General features: G+C 38.7%; 1 protein-coding gene across 3 annotated transcripts in view; it reads right to left on the bottom strand.

Annotated features, from left to right (window-relative positions):
- Positions 1-17,967, bottom strand: part of slc41a2b (solute carrier family 41 member 2b) — a 52,433-nt gene that overhangs the window by 27,939 nt on the left and 6,527 nt on the right. For all 3 annotated transcript variants that reach the window (XM_040144838.1, XM_040144821.1, XM_040144830.1), the window contains 6 exons: positions 16,416-16,523; positions 13,471-13,542; positions 12,629-12,773; positions 12,264-12,410; positions 6,362-6,509; positions 5,749-5,828 (listed from right to left, as the gene is read on the bottom strand). In XM_040144838.1, the coding sequence (XP_040000772.1) occupies positions 5,749-5,828; positions 6,362-6,509; positions 12,264-12,410; positions 12,629-12,773; positions 13,471-13,542; positions 16,416-16,523 (700 nt within the window). The remainder of the gene's footprint in view (positions 1-5,748; positions 5,829-6,361; positions 6,510-12,263; positions 12,411-12,628; positions 12,774-13,470; positions 13,543-16,415; positions 16,524-17,967) is intronic.

Genomic DNA, 17,967 nt, shown 5'->3' on the forward strand with positions numbered 1-17,967 from the left:
ATGTAAAGTAGGAAGAAACCTAATAACAAATAACAGCAGGAAAGAAGAAAAGGCATACATGCCAAGATCATAACGAATGATTAAAGACTCAGCTGAGTGCTATCTGGTGGAAAAAAAACAAAACAAGATGCATAACATACTATGATATATGCAGGTTCAGAAAGTCAGATCAAAGGCCTTTATAATGACACCTGAACCAAATTAAAAATCAAAATAAAGGGAAAAATACCATGCTCATTTCTGATGTGATATACTGTAGGTAATCAAATGGGCTGAATAAGAGCAAGTACAACAGGATGTTAACTGTCAGACACTTCCTCAATACTAAAATACCCTTTAAGACCTTAAATATTTATATAATTTAAGCAGCCATAAATACCTTCAATTGCAGGAGATTTGCAAAAACAGCTCAAATGCAGTAAAATGAAACAATAGAGGTCAGAGTGATAAAAAGGCTTTCTCCCTCTATTTTCCATTTAACCCGTCTATCTTATCAAGCTCCACACATCTCCTTTCACACTCCTTCCTAATGAAACATCCACACACCATCCTTTCACTGTTTCTGTTCTCTCACCCATGTTTAAAATTTTGTAAATCAGGGATAGTTCAAAGGTTTGCAGTGACCTGTTTTTTCCCCCAACACTGCACTCATGAAATAAAACATCCTCGTCCTCAAAAACTAACACACACCTGATTCCCCAGCTGTTTTGTGTCCAGGATATGTCCCAACGGAAAACCAATTAGAGTCAGAATCGTAGTCCATCTCGTTAAATGTCTCTCATTACTGCCATTTAATTAAAAGCTTATCTCTTGTGAAGGTGCCAGAGTCCTGGCAACTGTGGCTGACCCGTTAGTGGAAGCAAGAGGAAATGGAAGAGGACCAGTTTTAAGAAGTGGAGACGGACTGCAGCTGACTGCCTAAACCATTAGGTAACTTATTTATGCTGATGAGCATTTGCATATGCATTGTGACTTACATTTCCCAAGAAAATCAATAACCTCAAATCAATAACATATCAACATGTATAAAGCACTGCTTACTTATCAACTAATTCTCTTAAAAAACAGCAACACCATTCTTAGAAGATCCCATGGAGCTCAGTGTGCAGATCGTGAGAGGGTGTCTTAAGCCTCAATTATATTCCCTTGCGGAAGCGCACATGGACAGCTGCGGACACCATGGATGCTTAGCTGTTTTTAAGCCTCAATTATACTCCCTTGCGGAAGCGCACACGGGCAGCTGCAGGCACCACGGATGCATAGTTGTTATTATTATACTTATTTCTAGTCCGCTTGCAGTCCACTTGGTGTGGACCATGCGCAGTTGGGTGTCCTTGTAGTGGACTTGTCTGCGTGGTCACAGCAAACTGGAGGGTACACGGACATCAACAGAGCCTTGTGTACACCCTCTGGTGACAAAATTTATGTTACTTGGACTCCAGCAGACCCTTGTGTTCGGCAAGAGTGTTGCCCTGCTTAAGGCAAGTGTATACTTTCAGGCAGTGTCCCCTCCTCTTCTTCATTTCATTTTTTTAAATTTTTTTTTATGCTGGCTGCAAGCAATGTCAAAGCCATTTCATTTTGATTTTGTATATTGGTATCATCCTACAACAGAGATTGACTGAAGCAGTAAAGCCTTGTACATGTTGTACTTATAAGATATGAAAGTAAGCTTACTTGCTGCTTTGAATTATGGCATATATTCAGTCTTTATTTGCTCCCACAACAGTTTCACACCACCAGGGTTGCAGGTGAAACATTGAGGCTAAAACTGTCAAACACACTTAATGGAATACAGAAATGTAATTATAGTCAGATCAACTTGTGCCCTAATGATGTGGCAGTGATATTACAAATATATTAACTTACGCATTCGCAAAGTTAGCCATTTTTTGCAAGCTGTCCTTCCTGAATTTGGCAGCTGCAACTGCTGCTTTTAGCCTGGATTACGTGTTTAACTTCTTGTATTTGTCTAATATTTTTAGTTTGCTCTTTGTAAAATATGCTGCTCTACTTGATTGGTCATATGCTGCAAACACTGTCCCTTTTACATGAACATGCTCGGGAAAACCTGGGTTGACATGCTGAGTTGATAACCACCGTCGCGTGACCACTTAGTGTGACTGCGGTTGTAAGGCTTAGTGAAGCCGGATAACGTAAAGATATCCTGGTGATGTGATGTGATAACAGGCCCCAGGGCTCAAGTTGTAGCTCAGAGCTAAAAAACTTACTCCATGTCAACATTATATTTCCTGTTTACATCCCCAAAAGCGTTGAGGGAACTGTAGTTCCAAAAAATTAAGAGCCTGAATATCCCCCAAATTAAAGTGAGACAAAAATAATTATACAAGTGACAAAATACATTATATTAACCTCAAACTATGTTAAATTGTGTCACAATTTCAAGTAGACATAGACAAGGTCAGTAGGTTGAGGATAATTCACAATGCAAAGAACATCATAGACTAAGTAACGTGATATAACAATGTAATAGTATAACAATCTTTGGGGTGGCTGCTTAGGGAAGGGAGAGTGCTACTATTTCAATACTATTCGTTTTCCTTCTCCACACTTTAAATGCAGGTCTGTAGAGCTACTGGGGATCAACCAGACCAAGAAACAGAATTTAAGGTTTAGCCAATTGTTTCATAGCAAAATGAGCTCAGGCTGTTAGGCCCTTTTAAGGCCAAAGTCTGTGTTCAACCTTTGTTTTACAACACATCATTTAACTGCTATTTACCCAGACATAACACTTAACCTGTTTGGTTTGGTTCAAACAAACTGTAGTGTGTCTCACAGCCTCTTTAGTTTGGTTCCTTTATGCTGGTGTGAAAGCTGTCAATCGAATAGTTAAAACAAAACAGACCAGCTAAAGGATTTTATGGTAGTAGATGCGTGATTTTAGCATGAATTCAATCCTCAAGTACTATTAAATCAATCAAGGACGCAATCTTAAAGCGATCTGTATAAGCACCGTATGTTTTTATGCAACTCATTTGGTAACCATGGTATTACCTATGTGCGTGACCACGTGAGGGTATATATTTTCCCTGATCAATCAGATAATCTCTTTGTTCTACTCAATGTACTTTTGCAGTTCCTCATTATAAGTGAAATATAAAGACCACACAGTGATTATCTCCCATTTGTAACATCATGGCCTCTCAGACTGAGATGCAGTCTGGACTAATAATTCTCATTATCATTTATTTTCTTTGTGAGCTCTTTGTGACACTGCAAGATAAATAGAAACAACAGGATCAGTAAAGTGCAGCATGACCTACTGTCAGTCATCACAATTTCATTTCCTCCACGTGAGTCCATGTGGCATTAATGACTGACGATGACAGTCACCAGAAATGTCTAATCAATGAGCTACCTGTCAGTCTGTATGAATTAATGTCAGTGTGTCACTGTTAGTACCTAACAGTATATGTTGAAATATAGGTATATGGACAGTGACACAATTTTCGTAATTTTGCCTCTGTACACCACCAAAATGGATTTAAAACAAAAATATCAAGATGTGATTGAAGTGTATACTTTCAAATTTAATTCAAGGGGTTTAACAAGAATATTGCATAAACTGTTTAGGAATTACAGCCATTTTTATGCATGGTCCTTCATTTTCAGAAGCTTAAAAGTCATTGGACAATTGATTATTGATCAGCTTCATGAATAGGTGTAATTATATATTCCCCCAATATTTCATGATAATTTAGGTAGATAAAAAGTCTGGAGTTGATTCCAAGGGTGGAATTTCCATTTGGTAACTGTTAATGGGAACTCTCAATGTGCAGTCCAAACAGTTGTTGATGCAAGTGAAGAAAGCCATCATTAGGCTGAAAAATCAAAACATACCTATCAGACAGATAGCAGAAACTTTTAGTACATTCTAAAAAAACAACGAATGCACTGGTGAGCTCAGCAATACCAAAAGGCCTTGAAAACCATGGTAAACAATTTAACTGGATGCTCACAGATTTTTTTCTCTGCTGAAGAAAAACCCTTCACAACATCCAGTGAGGTCAAGAACACTCTTGAGGAGGACAAGCGTATCATTGTCAAAGTCTACAATCAAGCTACCACTTAATCAATCTAAATACAGAGGGTTTATCAAAAGGTGCAAACCACTGGTAACACTCAAGAACAAAAAGGCCAGATTAGACTTTGCCAGAAAACATCTAAAAAAGCCTGCCCAGTTCTGGAACAATATTCTTTGGACAGATTAAACCAAGATTAACTTGTACCAGAATGATGGAAAGAGAAGAGTATGGAGAAGGAAAGGAACGGCTCAAGATCCAAAGCATACAACATCATCTGTGAAACCTGCTGGAGGCAGTGTTATGGCATGGGCATGTATGGCTGCCAAAGGAACTGGGTCGTTGGTGTTGATTGATGATGTGACTGCTGATAGAAGTAGCAGGATGAATTCTGAAGTGTATAGAGCTATGCTATCTGTTCAGACTCAGCCAAATGCTGCAAAACTGATAGGACAGTACTTCACAGTAGGGATGGATAATGACCCAAAACATACTGCCAAAGCAAACCAACAGCCTCTCAAGACAAAGAAAAGGCCAAGTACGTCATCTGACCTCAACCCAACTGAGAATGCTTCTCTCTTACTAAAGACAAAACACAAGGCAGAAGGACCCACAAACAAGCAGAAACTGAAGGCAGCTGCAATAAAGACCTAGAAAAGCATCTCGAGGGAGGAAACTCAGCATTTCGTGATGTCCATGGGTTCAAGACTTCAGGCAGTCATTAATAATAAAGCGTTTTCATCCAAGTATTAAAAAAAACAACTTATGATTATGTTGGTTTGTGCAATTACTTTTGAGCCTCTGAAAATGAGGGACTATGTATAAAAATGGCTGTAATTCCTAAACATTTAATTTGATATTTTATTTAAACCCCTTGAATTAAAGCTGAAAGTCTACATTTCAATCACATTTTGATGGCTTCGTTTCAAATCAATTCTGGTGGTGTACAGAGGCAAAATTCTAAAAATATGTCACATACTGATGTCTTTTCTCAGCCATAAAATACAAAACACAGACCTATAACAACAATCTCCACATTATTTAAAACTGACTTGAAATTCACAAAAAGTAATCGACTTGATAATTTCAGGTCCTTCTGTACACTGTTCCAAGTGGAGGCACAGTATCATATACTGTACAGAATACTTTATTATGAGAGTGTACGCCATATTGTTGTTAGGTATGGAGCATGCATGTACACAGGTAATGAGGGACAGTGATTTGTAAATTAAGGTCACTGGATGGGTACGTTTAAGCACATAGATGGCTACTCAACATAGCATATACAATGTTGTCTAAGATAATGTGTCATGTGGTGGTCTACTCTGCTCGTCCACTGACTATTTGCACCAACACAGAGGTTCAACACTTACATGAGGTGGGTCATGTATGGGAGACGCTGAACACAGCACAACCCCTTAACACTGACTCTTGTGAGCTCTGTGTCCTGCATGTTCACAGAGGAGAAATATAGGATGTGGGATTAAAGCAATCTAAGTACACAAGCAAGGGGGGTTCTTTACATATGTATATCTCTTTTCTAAATCCCCCAGGACTGGGAAGCTATTATATCAAAACCTTTGGTCTACTCTTTCACCAAATTCTCCTTGTCTGTTTGTGCCCCAGGGGTAAGCAATTGCAAATTAAACAGCAACGTTTCAAAGCTTTTCAGAGTGAAGGAAGAAGTGCCAATTCTGTGACTCACCGTTGATAACTGGGGTGTACACTACGATGCCAGCCAGATTTGGGTCAGACACTGTTTTGTCCAGGATGAGCCCTCCAATACTGCAGAACACAACATGATTAGATTAACTTAACTGGTGTTATTGTGTGTCTGTCAAAGATGGACACAGAGAGAACTGGGCATTGTCTTTATCTAAATGATGTCCACAGTGGATTGCTGTGCTTCTCTACAAATGACACTAAAATGCTTGATCAGAATGAGAAAGACAAGAGAAGGAATGAATGATTTTTGAGTTGTTTTCAGCTGATGTGTCCAGAACTAATATTCGTATTTCTTCCTCATCTATTCATCTGAGACATGTGGTATCACCTGCACTGAGCGTTAAAAGGCGAGTGCTAGAGGGAGTGAGTGAGCAAGCGAGCGAGCATGACAATTATTCCTTTCCTACTGGCTGTATTTGTATGGCTGCCAGGCTCAAGGGGAACCGAGGGTGTATGTGCTCGGGTGCTGCAATTTTTTTAGGTGATGAATCATCAAGCAAACCAGACATTGGGAGTCACAGACACAGAGTAGCTGTTCCTTCCACTTTGAAGACTAAACACACTCACATTTATTTACACAAACACACACACACCTGCTGATGACCATGGCAGTGATGACTGGCTCCCATCCGGAATAGAGCAGGGTGCGGCTGGCTGGGTGCTTGGAGGAGATGACAATCCACAGAGGAGTCAGACACATGAAGAAGGCACAAACCATTGACGACACATACGGGTAGGAATCTGGGAAAGAGGAAGAGAGGCATTCATTTTTCCTGTTCCATTTTACCACTTTATTTGGTAGTCTGGAGCCTATCGTAGCATGCACTAGGGGAAATGGTAGGGAAACCATATGGATGGAGTTTGAAATTTTTCAATATTGGTGCCAATACAATTTAGGGGTTTCAGTAATGGTATCCAAATTATAGGTTTTCACAGACATTTCTCCATACTAAATTCACTTTTTCAAAACTCTTCACACAGTTCTCTTTACCTTTTTCAGCTCAGCACAAAAGTTAATCTCACATCCAAAATGCACTAATGCAACAGAACACTGGATCCACGTCTCAGTATTAACTGTGATACCAAAACAATGACAACATTTGTCTCCCAGTAAGTAAACTGTTACACAAGATTCTATTAAAACAAGACTAGGTGAAAACCTTGTATACTGCTAATCTGCCCTTTATCTGTTTGCTTCTCTCCTACTCTCTGTTCTCACATATACAGTATTTTAATACAGCTGAATTCCCAATAAAGCTCTTCTTATTTACATGTTTTCTGTTGTCAGCTCAGGAACAAGTAGGAAATAGTGACTGAAATGCGGCCCATTAAGACTACATGTCAACCAGCAGTCACTTCCAAGCCATTTCCAAGCTGCTGCTCTGCAATGCTAAAATCCAGATTTTTTAAATGTGGCATTTTCAAAAATCACCATATACCTAAGTTAAAGACAATGGCTGTGCTGTAATTTCGGTTATATTTACTTGTAAAAGGACTACTCAGAGAGAAAGTTAGAAACACATTCATATGCACCTGCCAAATAGTCAATTGAATGAGACGCATAGCAGGTTTGCCTGCTGAGGGAAAGCCTGATGTCACGTTCATGGGGCAATCCTTGCGATTCACTTCTAAGGAATGTAGCTAAGGTTTTTCCAAAAAGTTGCTTGATTTGTTGCTGGGTGCTTTTTTGAAAAACGGTCCCTAAAACGGTCTGAAAAGCCAGTAAATCTAGCGACAAAGGCACGATGTAGGCAACACTGCTTATAAAAGCCCCCTGGATGCCAAACAGAAACTGTTTGTACCAATTCATTTTGAAAGAGTAACGGCCATTTGGGAAACTTCAACACCAAGCTGGCCGACCAATGGTGTAACTTCAGCACTCATTCACGGAAATTTGCATTTACAGTGCTAGCCTCGCTATTCAAGTCCAGCCAAAAAAAAAGAGGGCCACCTTTATTGCTTGGGTTGTGCTACATTACAGTAGTTGTTAGAGTAACAAATCATAAATGATGCAACATACTTCAATAGTCTTTATGTTAATAAAGTAAGCCAAGCAATGCAACACAAAATTAATGTATATATATGCACCACACATACATGTATAGGATAGCTACAGATTGCAGATATAAGTCTAATTTACAGTCATTTTGTGTTAGATTATGAACGTAAACAGTTTTTAAAATAGTTAATATGTAAATGGAGTGTATTAATCCACAAAGGTTTGGTGGTCGTTGAGTTTGAGTGAAAAAAACACTTCATGAATTTTGAAAGATGTGGTCATCGAATGCATTTTGTTTCGAAGTTTGTTTCATATTGGCCTCTGTTGTGCTGACTTTGTGAAGCACTTTAAAGAAGTAACCAATTGTAAAAATCAGTAAAATGAGGAATTTAAACAAGTTTTTCTACAATACTCTTTTTTCTCCATTTTCCTCATTGCATGGGTGTTTAATGTTGACCTAGCTACACCAGCCATATGAGAGCTTCCTGATTTAGGTTAGGAGATAGCTGATCACATAATGATATAACAGAAATGGCTGTTCAGTGCTGTATTTTAGACAGTTTTCGATATTCAATCTTATTGACATGGCTAGACGAACCTGCTATGATATCTTAATCATATTTTGCATGGAGCCCAAGAGACCCTCCTACTGACTTTGATTAAATGCAGATTTATATGCGAATATTTACCTTTTAAACACAATTTTAACTGAAATAATTACATTTTTAAAGTTTCTAGATTTTTTACACAATAATTTGGCCACTCAACTTGAAAGGGTCCAACATAATTTGGCTTTTTTTGGAAAATATTTTCTTGAATAAATATGCAATTACTGATATTATGACAATCAGATTAACACAAAGTTGACTCCAGTCTTCGCTCTTCTGTAGACCAATTTTGATCAGTACACACTGACCGAAATTACACTTTTCTTTTTTAGGCATATTAAGTTCATTCATGAAACATGTCATCCATAGCAAAGGTGTCAACCCCAACCCATATTTTAGCTGTGGAGGTCCCTCACTTCTGTTCTACAAGTTGCTTTCAACCTTAATGAAAAGGAATAGTTAGAAATTTTGGGAAACACGCTTACTCACTTTACTGCCTGTTCACTTTATCTGCTGTTTAGTATAAGCCAGCAGCTGGTTAGCTTGGTTTAGAATAAAGACTGGAAACTGGGGGAAACAAAGTCTGGACTGGTTGCCCGACAACCTCATGGTGGTGTCATGACTCCAGGAAGTCACTGCTCTCAGGCAAGAAACAGTTATGCACAATAACCCTGAACAACCCTGTCTAACCCCCAAATGGACATTTTTACACTGTTTTTTGTATGGTTTTTTTGTATGAATTAAACAAACAAGATATACCAAGCTAGCAAGCTGCACTTATACTATACACTTATACTGGACAGATATGACAGTGGTAACAATCTTCTCATCAATAAATTGGATAAGCATATTTTCTACAATGTCAAACTACTCCTCAAGACTATCCCTTTCCTCAAAAAAAACCCCAAAATGGACTAATCTGAATGAAACTTTAGTTTGAGTTGGTTAGCGATGTAAATCTGAATGCAATCTGCTTCTCTGTGACCAGATTCTCCTTAATGCTTGGAAGCACAAAATAACTGTCATTAGAGAAACAGTTCCGGATTTATTATCTTGATGGTCTCATAGTTGGAGAACAGAAAGGTCCTGCTGTTCATTTCAGGGTATAATGGGCTCTAGCAGACCTTCAGCCCTAAAATAATAAGTGGAGGCAGATATATAAAGGAAGCACACATTTGGGAGAAGAACCTTGTCCCACAGCCGCCCACCTCCCTCTGGAGCAAAGTTCCAGACATGGAATATATTCTCCGCTAGGGGTCTCTCAATCAAACAATAACAAAAGACAGACTGGTGACATCATGAAGAAGCGGGGGATCATGGGAGTTGCTGTCTTCACCACCATTGTCATCATTGCAATCAGCTTCTCATAGTTAGGATTCCTTTCGTGGTAATCGTTCAGGAGGTTTTTGCTGGGAGCTGAATTATCCACAGAGCTCCCCTCCTCTCCAAAACTAACAGGTGATGACCATCTTGGATTTGCCTCATACTTCATGTAAATAATGTCACTGTATCCAACAAGTTGTGTGTAAAATTTCAGCTTGTATCTTCCATAGTTCCATAGATAAAAGATAAAATATTATACCTTTAATGCAGCTTTAAAATTCTAATGTTGTGCCACTAATGGCAAGTGGATGCTAAAAGTAACATTAAAACATTTAGCAGTTTAAAAATCAGTTTCAGATTCTGGGTCAGTTTTGTATGAATTCAGCAACTATTGCACGATGGCTGAGTCCCATGGGTAGTGTAGTATTTATCTGCCATAAAAAACCGATGGAAGTTGAAATAATTATAAGTCATGGCCATAACATAAATTCTTAGTATCAAATTATCCATGCAACTCCTGTCATTTTTTTTCTTCAAAAAAACAAAAAAAAACAAAACCTTCAAGAACCAGTGTCAATTCCATTTTGCAGCTATATGACATTCTTGTTGAAACTGCTACTTTGAGTTTTATGTTAACCCTATTAGCATCCATCCTTAATTACTGAAATTTAACTCCGGAGCTGTTCTTGAAGAGTGTTGTGCTAGCTTATGGCTGCACATCATGTTGCAATGAATTAATGGCAATCTGAAATCTGAGGTCTGTTTAATACATTTAGCTCACAACCCTCAACTGTTCCTTTCATAGTCGTAAATATCTATGTCATACAATTAGACCTGGCAGCGCTACCTAGTATGAAAGCGCTTTCCAGAGAACAGCTTCCAGTCTTCCCTATATTAGGTAATACAAGTTGGTGTGAACCAGTCTGGGTGTGACAGGAATTATGTGAAATGTGTGGTGGATGGAAAAGAGATGGTCTGTTCTACAACTGGAGAGCAGAGCGGCTACAGAGAGAGGCAGGAGGGACCTCTACTGCCTGACTGAGAGAAGCTCTACAGGAACCAAACATCTAGGCTTACGAATATTTCAAACTGAGAGATGTTTTTTGGGCTATGGCACTTTATTCCTAAACCTATTATAAGGACTAAATCATATATAATTTTAGCATTAACATCACAACATCACTTGTAGTCATGTGTGATGTACAGAAAATTGAAATTACACTCATCAGTCATGTTATACTCTAAAGTTGCTTTAACACTGTTGCGCTGGTCACTAGTGGTTATGGTCCCATCCATGTTCACACTTAATCTCTACAAACTAACCTAGAACTGGAAGCATTAAATCCAATGGACTGACAGGTAGCTCACTGATTGGACAGTGTTTGCAACTGCCAAGAGTGCTAAATGAATTCTTTACAATAAAAAACAAGTAACACCAAGCATCCCAGTACTTGCTGGCCATGGACTGATAGCTGAGTAGTAAACTACATGACACCACTAAACTAATCAGTGGTGTCATGCTGTGTCAACCTCAATACTGACAAACTCTTTTCAAATGAAGTTAAAACCTGCATGTATCTGATGAAAAGATGTAACTTTATACACAAAAAAATCCAAATACATCTCACAACACAGCAACATTTCCCATAAATCCCTATGCTTCTTACTGTCATTACCACCCAGCCTCAGAAGTCCATTTTTCTCTCAAAATGATTAAACACTATACAAACTCACTGAGAGAACAGCGCTCCCCTTTTGTGTTATACCATAAAGTAATCTCAATTTTCATGCTGAGCACAGTATAAAATCAGTCAGTGGAGGCTGTAACTCTTCAATAGCCTCCGTAGATTCAGAATTACCAGTAGTGTACCAAAACCTTACTACATACTAATTTTAACCAGGTTGTGAGTATGTACTGTGTCCACAGTATGCAGATCTCAAAACAGAAATACAGGTGCTGTTCACAGTTGGGAAAAAAAAAAAAAAAACTAATTGTGGATGGTGGTGAATCAGCTCCAGGAACTCCTCAGACAACAAGTGTTGAACTTCTAGAAAACATTTCATAAAGTTTGATTGGCAGTAGGTCTCTAAAGTCTAAGTTTGATTTCCTTTGCACAGTGCATATTCCATTGTTTCCTGTTAGAATATAAGAGTTAAGTATATTGATTTGTTGTATACTCACCCTGCTCATGGTGCAACTGTACGCTATAAAGATTAGTATACAGTATATACAGTGTATATTAGGAATATTGTATGGAATTGGGATACAGGTTCCCACTGATGTTATATTTGCTTCACTGAGTGCAGGTGTGGCTAATCATGCTCCAAAGATATCCAACAGTCTATTGATTTTCATTTCAAGACTGCACCGACCGACCACACTCCTTAAGAGTGGAGTACAAGAGGGGAAGGATTCATGAGTAAAACTACTACTGAGGTGATCGGTTATAATGAAAACCTGCAGACTGTTGGTTCTCTATGAATCATGGTTGGCCATGCCTGATGTAGTCATACAGTTTGTCTGTAACTGTGGCCGTCTTCTAAAGGTAGGAGTTATTCACTTACCCAGGCACTTGTATAGGCCCTGACTTATCCAGGCGAGGATCGCTAAGGTTATGAGGTCACCAAAACTGGCAGCAATGGGTGTGGCTACATTGTCTGGGTTGATGCCAGTCTTCTTTGAACCCACAATGACACCCACCATGATGATACCTGAACATGATATGAGGAGGGTGGAGCACTTTGGTCATTAAATTACTGGTGACTTTCATACAGTATTATACACACAGTCTGTCAGCAAGAGTGAGTGTTTGTGTAATCATAACTTTTATGTGATCAGTTACAATGACTGGAAAGATGACAGAAGTGAGTTCTCCACAGTAGTAACAGTTTCTTTTAAACTGTGGGACTTTCAGTGTGTGTGTTTTTACCCTGCAGCAGGGAGGCTATGAAGGCCGTGGCCACGCTGCTGGAGCAAAGCAGTACAGCATGACTCATCTGGAACTTTCCCTCTGGAATCCAACCAAGAACCACAGCTGCTATGGCCGCTAGGAAACCCACCACAGTGGCCTGAACCTGGAGAAGAGAGGGAAGGGGCATTTACTATTGTGCTCTTTTAGTGATTGAAGAAAACAAGCAATACCATGTATGCAAAAACCTTCAAACAGTGTCTACAGGATTAGTAAAAGGGTTACTTAGACAGGTAATATTCACATATACACACATTTGTGAAACACTGAATGACATAACACTTCCTGCTTCATAACACATCCAGATGTTATTGTATAACATACGAAACACACATTTTTTCAAAACACTGTGATGCTGCATGTGAGTATGGTGTGCTTATCAGTGTGTGGGTAGATGATTAGCAGAGCTTGTACTCAGTCTTACTCTTACCTACTTATCAATAGAATAGTCTGAGTGAACTCCCACCTGGGTTACAATTACCATGTACCATCAGTATAACTTAGCATATAACACATAGCACACATCATAGCCTTACATAAGTATGACAAAATGCACCATTGTTGAGATTTTGTGCCTATGATAAACATCTGTGAATTTTATAATTTTCTTGTCCAAATATGGTAAATAAATCGGTACATAAAGAATGCATTCAGTCTGAAGGCATATTTGTGTGTGAGCTGAATAACATAACAAATTGTGTATTTCAAGCAATTTTTGCAATATGATTATTTTTTTATGAAAAGCCAATATTGGCTCTTCATGTAAGTAGATGATTCAAGGCAATAACTCTTTGTTTGATTACCTGCTTGAGTGCCAGGTTGCCTATGATTAGATTCCACTTCTCTATTGGAGAATCCATCTTGCCAACATTCACCTGTGTTCGGAGGAAGAACAGAATAACAAAAAAGCAAAAAACAAAACAAAAACAAAAACAAAAACCATTCAGTTTTCCATGGCTGCTACATAACTACTTCCTTCCATGACCCTAAGAGTCTGGGTCCTCATTATACATACAGTAGTCCTCTAGTTTGTCAGAATAAAAATCATAATCGTTAGAGCATATTTATTGAGTTAGTATTGCATTTCCATAAAGCTGGGGGACTGATGAGAGGCAGATTTTTTTGACTTAACGCACCTGATATACAATTACATTTTCAAACTCCACACCACCAGTTTGCAACGCAGGCTGTCTGTTTGTGGTCTCCAAGCCCAAGCTGAGATAACCTTGATGGCATCACTATGACATTATCAGGGTTATTTTCTCAGACTTGACAAAGTTCCTCCAGAACCACAGAGGACATTATACAACTGTTTTCACAGGCTGAGTAGTACTTTCTCTGACAAATAAATTGACTGATCGGTTCATCTTTTTATCCATAAAATGTCAGCAAATACTGTAAAGAGTAGAGTACCATGGTGCATTATAGTAATACATAATACTATCTGTCAGTAACATACAGTATAATATCCTCTGTGGTTCTGGAGAAGCTTTGTCAATTTTGAAAAAAATAACTCAAGTGACATCAATTGAGTCATGTCACCTTATGCTTGGAGAGTACATATTTGTAACAGAAGCCCAGCATTGCAAACTGGAGACTTCAAGTTTCAAAGATGTGGAAATATACCAGCCAGGGAAGTTCTAATGACAGATGCCACTATGGTGAATTATGGGAGATGTAGGATCCAGTGTGTCTGAAAGTTGACTCATTCTGGAGCCTAAAAGTCATGATATCTCAGCCTCTGCTGAGATAACATTCTATAATTTTTATATGCAAAGCAATTAACAATATTAACTGCCATTGGCTGGAAAAAGTCCTACCGCATTTCTTAATGCATAACTGCCCATACTGTGAATCACTGTCTGTTTTTGGGACACCATTGAGGAGTATTAGCTCATACCCAGTTGACATAGTGCTATGAATGTGGAGCCTGTATGCAGGGAGCCGGGGGGGCAAAAAGAAGAGCTAAAAACAAAACAAAGGGAGAATTTGCTCTGTCACTTCCTCAGCTTTTCCTAACTGTCAGAGTTTGAGGTGTGTACACAAACACAGAGATGTGGATACACTGAAGGGTTCCGCTGAGTAAGGGCTTCATGCACGTGTGGACAGGATACACCAATTGCTCTGAGAGGTTAAAGTGAAGCAATAAATTTGCCATCTGACTGTTCAGTTGTCCTGGTTGCAGCAGGCCTTCCTACCTCCCTCTACAGGAACCACCTTTTAGGCTGCTATATCAGCAAATTCCTCAGCTAATTCCTAACCAAAACCCCTTCAAGATGCTCCAACATTAGTCTTACTTGAAACTTTCCAAAGTAATTATAACTTAAACTAAGAAAGGGGCAGTGAAACTGGAGATAGTTGCACTGACAAACAAGATCAGTGTCCCAGTGGAGGCTATAAGCCTGTTCTGTTTTCTTCTACATGTAAGTAGATGGTTCAAGGCAACAAAATATAAAAAAATAAGTAGTTTTCTGTTGACTAGGCTGGAGCGTAAAAAGCAGGCAAACAACAGCAGAGTCAATGCAGCATGACGATGGATTCCAGCTATCTAATTAAAAAAAGAACAAGTTGTGTCCGAAAATTAAACATGTTATCTACAGAGAGAAAAATGTATTCATCAGGAATTGTCTGTGTAGCTTTTCAAATCAGGTGGAGCTAGCTAAAAACTGCATTATGAGAATATATGAGATGACAGCTCCTCAGTCATGCAAGGTGGCTGTTTCCTACATTACAATATATATAGTTAGGTCCATAAGTGTTTGAACAGTAACACAATTTTTGCAATTTTGCCTTTATACACCACCACAATGAATTTGAAACAAAGATATTAAGATGTGATTGAAGTGTAGACTTTCAGTTTTAATTCAAGGGGTTTAAAAAATATATCCCATTAACTGTTTAGGAATTACAGCCATTTTTATAAATAGTCCCTCATTTTCAGAGGTTCAAAAGTAATTGGACAATTGACAATTGATCAGCATCATGGCTAGGTGTGGCCTGTTCACTCAATATTTCATGACAAATTAAGTAGATGAAAGGTCTGGAGTTGATTGCAAGTGTTGAATTTGCATTTGTTAGCTGTTCAGCATACCACATCATCTGTGAAACACGGTACATCCTCTCCTCTGTCAGGAGAAATTTAGAAGAAAAAGGAACAGGCTTATAGCTTCCACTGGAATACTGATCTTGTTTGTCAGTGCAATTGTCTCCACTTTCACTGTCCCTTTCTTAGTTTAAGTTATAATTACTTTGGAAAGTTACAAGTAAGAATAATGTTGGAGCATCTTGAAGGGGTTTTGGTGTAAGAGCTTTGCAGATTAGGAATTAGCCGAGGAATTTGCTGATATAAAAGACTAAAAGGTGGTTTCCTGTAGAGGGAGGTAGGAAGGCCTGCTGCAACCAGGACAACTGAACAGTCAGATACCAAATTTATTGCTTCACTTCATGATATTTTTGTTAAACCTTTTGCATTAAAGCTGAAAGTCTACACTTCAATCACAGCTTGATGGCTTCGTCTCAGATCCATTGTGGTGGTGTACAGAGGCAAAATTATGAAAATACTTATGGACCTTATTGTACATGCATTTATTTCCACTGCACATTTACTGCTGAAAGTTTTCAATGACAGAATAGAAAACCCATCCCGACTGAGCATAAAAACTTTAGTTAGTTAGTCCTCATACTTCATAGTACATGGAAAAATACTTCCATGGTAGTGTGTCATTATGATTGTGTGTGTTTATCTCACAGCTGTGGACAGCCTGGAGGCCAGAGTCATCTCCAGGTTTCCCTTGAGGCCGAGAAGAGCAGGAACCAAGATGAAGATCTCTGTGATATACTGGAACGCCTCCCAGTGCTGTGGATGACACAAGCAAAAATGCATTCAAAAATTATTTTAAAGATGTCTGACCTTTTCATTACTCCACTTTCAGTCAGACTTATTTGGCATTTCAATTGAAATGCCATGCAAACATTTAGATAATGCAAATTCCTTATTTGCATATCCACCCGTGAACCTGTGCACTAAATCCAACAGAGTCAACAGAATGATTAGTCACTCTTGTCAGGAACCCTGACAGAAATTCAATAGGTGTCAAGTGTTTAAAACGATAATATGTTCTACAGAGATACTGTGAACATGGATTACTCGCCTCTGACTGTGGCTCAGGAAGTAGAGAGGGTCGTCCACTAAATCGGAAGGTCAGTGATTTGATCCCCGGCTCCTCCAGCCCGCATGTGGAAGTGACCTGGGGCAAGATACTGAACCCCAAAGTTGCCCACGATGTATCATCAGTGTGTGAGTGTGTTTGTAGAAACACTGAATGCATAGAAAAAAGCACTGTATGAATGTGTGTGTGAATGGGTGAATGTGGCATGTACTGAAAAGCACTTTGTGTGATCGATAAGACTAGAAAAGAGCTATATAAATACAGTCCATTTACCATTTGCCTTCATCTTGTTAGCTGACTGGAGCAGGAAAGTTTGAATTTTCAGGGTGGACTTACCATGAAGCAACCAACGGACACATCTATCAATCAAGACAGAGACACTCCCAGACTAACTCTTTTAAACCTAAAACAAAATAATCTTAATTCAAGGTCCACTTACTAGCTTTTTCCAAAGCTTTCAAATGCTAGTAAATGGGCCTTGAGTTAAAGGTACCCTTGGGAGTTTTTGACCACTACTAGCACTATGGAGCAATGTTTTTACAAGTGGGTCCCTGTTTTGTTTGTGTTGTGCACCAGGACACAAACGCACACTTTCCACACTACTCTGCTTACTAACAGTTGCTGGTTGTATCAAGCAAAGAAAAGTCATTATGTGTGAGCAAAGGCAAGATAGAGGAAGACTACAAGAAAGCAAACATGGATGTAAATAAATTTAAAAATCAGCATTGTTCAAGTTTAAGAGGAAAGAAATGCATTTTTAATATCTATAAGATACATACATTGCTTTAGGTAAGTAACACTGCATGTAAACAAAACTTATGTTTCTTTGCTTTTCAAATGTTTTATGACGATGCCTTTTTTTGAGTAACACTGAATGTAAACAGAAATTTTGTTTGTTTATGAGAAAACTCCATAGGGCAACTTTAATTGCCAAGATCGTGCCAAGAAGTGCAACAACACTAAAAAGAAGACCGACCTGAGCAGTCTGATAATCGGACAGGTTGTAAATACAGCCCCAGGTTACGCAAACTTATTTGGAGGAGAAAATTAAGGAGAACGATTTTCCACCACGTTTCACAGACTGACTTCCTGCTACAACTTTGACCTACCCTGAGTAACATCGTTGCGCAA

This window comes from Xiphias gladius, chromosome 2 (genome assembly GCF_016859285.1).
Source record: "Xiphias gladius isolate SHS-SW01 ecotype Sanya breed wild chromosome 2, ASM1685928v1, whole genome shotgun sequence".
NCBI lineage: Eukaryota > Metazoa > Chordata > Actinopteri > Istiophoriformes > Xiphiidae > Xiphias > Xiphias gladius.